This window comes from Phacochoerus africanus, chromosome 5, assembly GCF_016906955.1.
Source record: "Phacochoerus africanus isolate WHEZ1 chromosome 5, ROS_Pafr_v1, whole genome shotgun sequence".
NCBI lineage: Eukaryota > Metazoa > Chordata > Mammalia > Artiodactyla > Suidae > Phacochoerus > Phacochoerus africanus.
Window position 1 is genome coordinate 136,989,500 of NC_062548.1, and position 7,948 is coordinate 136,997,447.

The 7,948-nt window shown below is 61.1% G+C and overlaps 1 protein-coding gene across 4 annotated transcripts; it reads left to right on the forward strand.

Moving 5' to 3' along the window:
* The first annotated feature begins 399 nt into the window (after positions 1-399).
* Positions 400-7,506, forward strand: TMEM18 (transmembrane protein 18). 4 transcript variants are annotated; one of them, XR_007135214.1, is made up of 7 exons: positions 400-1,007; positions 1,892-2,012; positions 2,698-2,752; positions 3,783-3,876; positions 3,961-4,787; positions 6,313-6,431; positions 7,027-7,506. XR_007135214.1 is itself a non-coding variant. In XM_047782731.1 (5 exons), the coding sequence occupies exons 1-5, from the start codon at positions 951-953 to the stop codon at positions 4,042-4,044; spliced, it is 411 nt and encodes a 136-aa protein (XP_047638687.1). In that variant the 5' UTR covers positions 400-950; the 3' UTR covers positions 4,045-6,252. The 4 variants fall into 4 exon arrangements, 1 of the variants encoding a protein (XP_047638687.1); XR_007135216.1 differs by lacking the exon at positions 6,313-6,431; XR_007135215.1 differs by lacking the exons at positions 6,313-6,431; positions 7,027-7,506 and adding an exon at positions 5,342-6,252.
* Positions 7,507-7,948: the final 442 nt, after the last annotated feature.

Consider the following 7,948-nt stretch of genomic DNA (forward strand, 5'->3'; position numbering starts at 1 on the left):
CCACGTGGTTATACTCTTGTCAAACTGTATGTCCCAAATTGCCATTCCTTTCTACTCCCGAATAAAGCCCTTTTGCTGGCAAAATACCTATTTTTAAGGTACGGTGAGCTAGAAGCAACCAGCATCCACTTCTGGAGCGGGACTTAGAAGCCAGGATACTGTCCCCGCCGTCTGACTCCATCCTCCAGCGTGCGGGTCACTGGTCCCAGTGTTCCCTAGGATCCAGCTCACTGCCTCCTTGGGTTCCTAAGGGTGCAGGCCTGTCCGGCCTCTGCTCTCCAGAGTCCAGGCCACTGCGCCCCGTGTCCCCCAGTCTCCGAAGCGATGCCCCGCCCCACAGTCGTAGGAGTAGCCAGCGAAGGGAGGAGGGGAGGAGGCAGGGGTGCCCACTAGCCCCAGTCCTACGCGTTATCTGCGGAAAGGAGAACTGGAGGCGCCCTCGCCCCCCCCGCCAGGCGGCAAGACAACCCTGGAGCCTGCTGTCTTTGCTTTCTAGAGCCGCACCCGAGGCACATGGCGGTCCGCAGGCTGGGGGTCGAAGGGTCCAACGGGAGCTACAGCCGCCGGCCTACACCACAGCCACGCCAGACCCCAGCGTATCTGCGACCTACACCACAGATCACAGCAAGGCCCGATCCTTCACCCAGGTTTCGCAACCTCACGTTTTCAAGTCGTATTCGTTTTCACTGTGTCAAGACGGGAAACGCCCGGAGCCTGCTTTTTCCAGTTTTTCTAATGCCACGAAATGCCGCGAGATTTCGAGCAGGCACCAAGCACTAGAGATATCGCGAGACAGCAGCGTGCCACCGCCCCCCCCCCCGCTTCCGGATACAGCAGACCTCGCGACAAGTGGAGCTGTCGCGAGAGGATGCCAGCGGTCTTCCTCGTCCTATCCGGGCGGGGCGGGGAAGACGAAAAGCTGGTGGTGAGGCTGGGCCTTTCTGGGGACGATGCCGTCCGCATTCTCAGTGAGCTCGTTCCCCGTCAGCATCCCCGCCGTGATCATGGTAACTCGCTGCCTGCTTTGCTGGCTGTTCGACCGCTGGCGGCTGGGCCGATCGGAAAGTCCCAGCCTCCGCTCGGAACGCTGGCGGCGCCTGAAAGGGCGTGTGGGGGCGGGGCCTGGGCTCGGGGCGAGCGCCCGGGTGGTGGGCGCGGGGGTCCTGGCAGGGGCGGGGCCTGGGCTCAGAGGGGGCGGGGCGGTCCTGGGCGGTGGGCGGGGCCTGGGGTCCTCCCGCAGCGATCCTGGGGGCAGGGATGGAGCCGTGGGAGGTGGGCCGTCCTGGGCGTGGGTGGGAGGTTCGCGTGGGGCGGACTGGCTGTGGGCAAGGGGCTGGGTATGGGCTGCTCCCCCCAGCCCCCGTGATCTGAGCCTCGGGGAGGGGGTCCGAGTTTGGGGGTGCGGACAAGCCCACTTAGAGAGGTGAACAGATTTGAGGTCACAGCAGTATTCGGAGGGCTGGGTGCGTAGGGAAAAAAACCCAAGAAGAACACAACTTGCAAGTTAGGGTAGCCCAGCTCTTCCAAGGCCTCGAGTACAAGTCGTAGCTGCTGGAAATGCGGCTTTAACGATGGGGGAACCGAGTGCAGCCCTGAGCCAGGCCTCACCTTCCTCCTCTCCCCCAGGAGGATGGCCCTTAGGTTCTCTCGGCTCGAAATGCGGTTCTGTTTAACAAACAGTGAAGCAAGCCTGCAGTCCTCTCTGTGGACGGTCAGCCAGACACTGCCGGGGACGGTCCTTGGACAGTGCAGTGAGGGTTCCTGTCCCCCCTCCCCGTGTTCCCTGTGTTCCGGGAGGCCTGGCAGGCCTTGGGGTCATGCTCAGGAGATGTGTGTGAAGCCTGGCCTCGGTGTGAGTGGCTCTGACGAGTTTCTGACGTGTGTCCTGCAGCAGACAGACTGGACGGAGCCGTGGCTGGTCGGGCTGGTCATCTTCCACGTGCTCTGCCTGCTGCTCACCTGCTTCTCATCCCGGAGGTATAAGCTACAGGTCGGGCACTTCCTGTGTCTGGGTGAGTAGGACCAGCAGCGATTCTGTGGCTCAGGTTGCTGTGTGATAGACAGTGTGCCCATTCTCTCGTAGCCTCCTGCTGTGTGAATACATTTGTAAGGCTTCCAGCTGTGCCTGTCCTGGCGGGACGTGCCAACCAGGAAGCAAAGTTCTGGGCATAAAATGACGTGGTGCCCAAGTCAGTTTTAAAGATAACGAGAAGGAGCAGAGTTGTGTGGCATCCCCACGGAGGAGGAGTGGAGGCTGCAGGTGGCGGTCGTCCACCACCTCCGGTCCCTGTGCAGCTCTTGGCCTCCTGCCCTGGTCCCCACCCCAGCCCGTACCACCAGGGAAGGCCACCCGGGGGCTGGGCTGTTCCTGCTGCTCCCGTTACCCTCAGGCCAGAACACCCCCCCCATCTTTGCCACCAGCACAAGTCTGAGGGGCCAGGCAGGGGACCCCAGCCCTGGCCCCGGGGCCCTCGGGTCCCACCACTGGCCTTGCCAGCTGACCTGTGACCAGGTGGGACAGGCCGGCCTGCTGTGGTGTCTGGCCGGAAGCTCCTGCCGAGGGTGTGCCCAGCGGACTGACCATCAGACTCCGTGTTCGCCTGGGTTTCCCTTCGAGTGGCTGCCTTCTGTCAGCGACAGCAGGAACAGGTCTCAGCAGATCCCTCTGTGCTGTAGCTGTCGCTTCTCTCCTCTCAGTGACGTTGGTCTACTGCGCCGAGTACATCAATGAGGTTGCAGCCATGAACTGGAGGTGAGAACCAGCGCCCAGCCCGCCCACCCGCAGCCCAGGCTCCTTCCCGGTGGGGAGCTCAGCACCCCGTCTTCTCCGGCGCCCCCGACACGTCCTCGCCGTCCAGGACGCCAGCGCGCGCCTGTCTCCCTGGCCGTGCCCTCCTCGCCTCCGTGTCCTTCCTGCTGCAGCCTCTGCCGGGGTGACCCACTCCGTGTCCCGTGTCCCGTCCCCACGAAACGTCCGCCCTCCCCGCCCCACCCCCTGCAAACTGTCCCCAGCTGCCTGCTCTGTGGGGGCAGCTGCTTCTCCTGGCCTCTTAGGGCAGAGACCCCGCAGTCAGGCAGGGGTGCTTGGGGAAGGCGGAGGGGGGCTTTGAAACCATCAGTGAGGGAAGCACATTCCCCTCCCAGGTCTCCTGACTGCCTCCCAAGGAGCATCTGACCCCAGGGGTCGCGGAGCAGAGTTCTGGCCCCTCTGGCGCTCAGCCCCCTGGCTGCAGGCCCCTACTGGGGGGTCGGGGGCCCTCCCTCCTCCACAGGCAGAGCCCTCCCCCCCCCCACGACTTCCTCAGAGCCCCGGCCTCCCAGGCTGCCTCGGACCCGATAGGTGGCGCCTGTTCCCTGTGATCCCCGAGCCCTGGCGGAGCGGGAGAAGGTCATATCCTCGACTGTCACTGGCTGGTGACGTGAGGCCTGTGTCCTGCCCCGGCCGGGCCACACGGGTCCCCCCCCACCGCCTGCTCTGGGGCGGGGGCCTGAGCTCACAGAGGCGGCCACCCACCCTGTCCTGCTCCCCAGGAAGGCCTGCAGAGCCTGCCCTACAGGGTTGAGGAGGCTGCCGGCTCGCGCAGCGGTCTCTGCCCCCACTGCGCCTTCCTGTGTGGAGGTGCCTGCCGGTCCCTGCGTGTCCTCTGTCCCCAGGTGCCCGTGGCCTCGGGCCTGGGTCCTGGTGGGAGGACCCGCCTCGCTGAGGGGAGACGCCGTGAGCAGCGGCCGTCGCAAGGGCCGCTGGGCTGCGCCAGGTAACCGCCAGACCCTTCTGCGCGCAGGTCCTTCTCAAAGTACCAGTATTTCGACTCGAGGGGGATGTTCGTGTCCCTGGTCTTCTCGGCGCCGCTGCTGCTCAACGCCCTGGCCATCGTGGTACGTGCGCCCGCCCCGGCTCCCTCCTGCTGCCACGGCCTGGTCCCGGCTCTGAGCGCCTCCCCGCGCCCCGGCTCTTTCTAGATCCTGTGGGTGCGCAAGACGCTGGCGGTGATGAGCGACCTGAGGACCTTACAGCAGCGCCGGGGGCGGCCGAAGCAGCAGTGACGGCTCTGCCCCGGGGCTGGCGCCTGGGCATCCAGACCCGCCCCGCGTCCCGAGACGCTTGGGCTGGCTTTGAAGGGCGCTCGCCCGGCCTGGGTCCACCCGGAAGGTCTGAGTCTCTCTAGTTAAACCGTAAATGGAGCCCCTGCAGTCAAGCCTGAGCTCGGGACACCCTGTCTGTCCATGTGGGAGGGTTGAGGGGTGGACAGCGCCGTCCACGCGTGGGCACCCCCACTGGCCCCTGTCCCCCCCACCCTCCCCGTCAGCCCCCTGTCCCCCCCACCCTCCCTGTCAGCCCCCTGTCCCCCCCACCCTCCCCGTCAGCCCCCTGTCCCCCCCACGCTCCCTGTCAGCCCCCCCGTCACGGTCACCCCTGTCACCCCCGTCACCTTGGTCCCCGTCACCTCGGTCACCCCTGTCACTGCCATCACCCTGGTCTGGCCTGCGTGGCGACGGCCTCTCCAGGCAGGGCTGCCGCTAGACAGGGCAGGAGGGGCCGCCTGGCCTCTGTGCAGCTGGAGGCGTCACGGCGCCCGCGGAGGCCGGAGTCGGGCTCTTCAGAGGCGGCAGCCGCGCGAGCCCCTCGAGTTGTGCTTCAGGAAGGAACGACACCGTTAAAGCAGTCAGCAGCTGCCTGGTTCAGCTGAGAGGTTTCATGGCAGATACCGAGACGGGTTCTGTCCCTTGGTTCCTGCCTCTCACACTCCGCGCTCGGGGACACGCCGCCGCCTCTTCTGTTGGAGCAGGTGCGCTGATTCGGTGTCACGGCCGCGCTGCGGACTAGACCTGCAGCTGGGGGGGGGGGTGCTGCGTGTCTGAACTCAGCGTTTGAGGAAGAGGAGGCGGTTGTCTCCTGAAGGGGTTTGAAAAAATAGCTTGCGAGCCTTCCTGCCGTGACTCAAAGGGATCAGCGGCATCTCTGCAGCGCTGGGCGCGGGTTTGATCCCTGGCCGGGCGCAGTGGGTTAAGGCTCTGACAGGGCTGCAGCTGCAGTGTAGGTCACGCTGGGACGTGGCTCTGATCCTGGCCCAGGAAAGCCATGTGCCATGGGGTGGCCTGAAAAAAAGAGAGGAAGTAGTTTATGAATAGTTGTCTTAATTTTAAGAAGATGTTTTCCCTTAAATGAAATGTATTTTTCAAACTTCAAAAGAAAAAAAATTGGTCACGTGAAAGCATTGTAGTTAGTGGTTCAGAGGGTAACGCTGCTGGATGATGGGATTAAATCTTGAAATCCAGACGTAAAGACAGCTGTAAACTCTTAGCAGAGAAATTATTTCCTTAATTTTGACGTTGGTTTCAGAACCAAGTCGATAGAACTCCCTAGATCAATCTCTTGGAGCTTTTAACCTCACATCCTTTCTTGATGTGACCGTCTGTACTGAACATTGAAAAAATTGGCTCAGCAACAGCATGTCCCGTGAAATCCAGTTTTAACTGTCTTGCACCTGACGACATCCTGAGGGTGCGTTGCTGAAAGTGACCAGTTCAGGGTGTTCCTTGGTGTCCTGGCTTCAGAAGAGTCACCTGCATCTGAGCAGCTCCCGGGAGCCCACAGCGGCAGGGGCTGCGGGCGGGGTCAAGTGTCCCCTCCAGCGCTGGCCTGGGGCCAGGGGACAGAAGTGCCCGTGGCAACGTCCTGCCCTTGCCCTCGGCCCCTCGGAGCCCAGGGAGTGCAGGCATTTCCACCGTCCGGAGTCACTCCTGTCAGCGCGAGACTGTGACTGGCTCTCAGCTGTCCTGTGAAGACCGGGTCATGACATTGTCATTGGCCTGGATGTGGGGTCAGACGTCCCGTCGAAAAACATGACGTAGGGCCTTTTCGTTCACTGGTGTGTGTAAGTTTTGGGGAATCGTTGTGTTTTATTTTCACAAACACAACCTGTTTTTAAAACTTTTCAGAAGGTTTCTTTCCAGTGGCTTAAAGGGCAGTGTTTACGAACACCGCGCGGTCCTCATGCTTGGGACACCCTCCAAGCCGTCGCTGTCCCAGCACTTCAGGTCACCTCAGGTGTGGGGACTGTGGCCCTTTCGGGGCATGGGGGTGCTGCTGGGGCTTGGGGCCCCCAGGCGGGTGGAAGGGCAGCCTGTGTCTGTCATCTGCGGACGAGAAGACGAGAGACACGCGTGGTCAAGGCGCATTTAGCCCGTTCCAGACCTGCGACCTTCAGTTTGTCAGTTGCTATGTAATAAAGTCTTATTTTATTTCAAGTATCTCCAGGAACCTGGAGTGTTTTTTTTTCTCCACAACTGTACGTGGTTTTGACTCTGCAGGTGGAAGCGGGGGCTCCCAGAGCTGGTGGGCTTGCTTGGTCCAGTGTCCGATGCTGGGCTTTCCAAGCTGGGAAGGTCCGTTTCCTTAGTGTCAGCAGAAGGATGTCGCACGGGCCCAGGTACCCGCCCGTCAAAGAAGCACGGATCAGGTCACCGTGGCAGGCGCTGCTCGCTCTCCCCTTTCCTGTTCTCGCCTTGCTGTGTCCTTGCAACTGCCCGCCCCCCCGGCTCTTCTCAGCCCGCAGAGGGAGGTGTGGGGCTGAAACGTGACGGCGCTCTGGTCACCGTAGCCGCCCAGGGCCCATCGCGGGGTGTGGGGGCCGCGTGGTAAGGGTCTCTGGGCTCCGGCAGCCTTTGGTCCCTGGACCCCGATGCTCTGAATTTCACCCCGTGTCTCCTGAGGCTCTTTCTTCAGGTTGTGAGGAGTCCCAGCACCGCTGGAAATCCCAGCACCCACAGGCCAGGTCCGGGCTGCCCTGGGGGAGAGGAACCAGGCCGGAGTCAGCCACGGCCTCACGGTCGCACTGAGGGCCCCCCCGGCCCGGCTCCCGGAGTCTCTCCGGAGCTCCCGCCGTGGGCTGCTTTGCTGTGTCTTAGTCTCGCTGCAGTTGCAGCAGAAGGAAATCGTCAAATGTCCACTCGCCACCCGTTTCTTTTCTGAAAGTCTCTTTCTGCGGGTGTTTTTCCAGCCCTTTTATCCTGGCTGTATTTCAGGACAGAACATACGTTTCAATGACCGCCGAGTAGCCAAGGCCTGCGGGTGTAAAGCTGGTTTCCTGAGCAGATTCGGGATGTTGGCCAAGCAGAGCTGTGGTCACCCCTACCAACCGCACGGGACGCCGCACTTTGGGAGCCGGCCCCCGCCTGTCCGTTACCGACTGGGAACAAGTTCCAACAAGGGAAATGAAGTCAAAACACATGAACGTTTGATGGCAGTTGATGACAGTAAATCAGTGTTGGGAGAGCGGGCGCCGGCATCAGGGCCCTGAATCCGTCGAGAGCCACAGGAAAGATGCTTTAGGGGGAGTTCCCTGGGGGTCTAGTGGTTAGGACTCGGGGCCGTCACCGCTGTGGCCCAGGTTCATTCCGTCTTCCGGGAACTGAGCCATTGCATGTGTTGGCCAAAAAGAAAAAGTTAAAAAAAAAAAAACCCTTTGAATTAATACTAGTAAAATTTTCATCTCATTGTTTTAACTTGCATCTCCTTGGTTTCCAGTGAGGCGGAATGTTTTTCAAATGATTATTGGCATTTTGCATTTTTGTGAATAATCTACATACTTTATTCTTTTTTATTGTAATATTGCGTCTAAAGTATATTTCTAACTCGATATATCAAGATCAATAACGCACGTGAGGCACACTGGTCCAGTTCACAGGTTGATTTTGACCTTTGTGAAGCGTTTACAACTTTAAAAAATTCTTGTGTTTTATGTAGTTACTGTCAAGCCCAGGAAGGGTCTGGGCTGTCACCTTCACCGCCAGCTGACAGGGGCGCTGCGGTGGCGCGAGGGAGGGGCAGAGGGCGACCACCGGGTGAGCGCAGTTGGTTCCCACTGGTCACAGACATGCGGTCGTCTTTGCCATTTCGCTTCTTTGCTCCCAGAGCTGTGGCTGATGTTTGGGGTTTGTTTCCTTT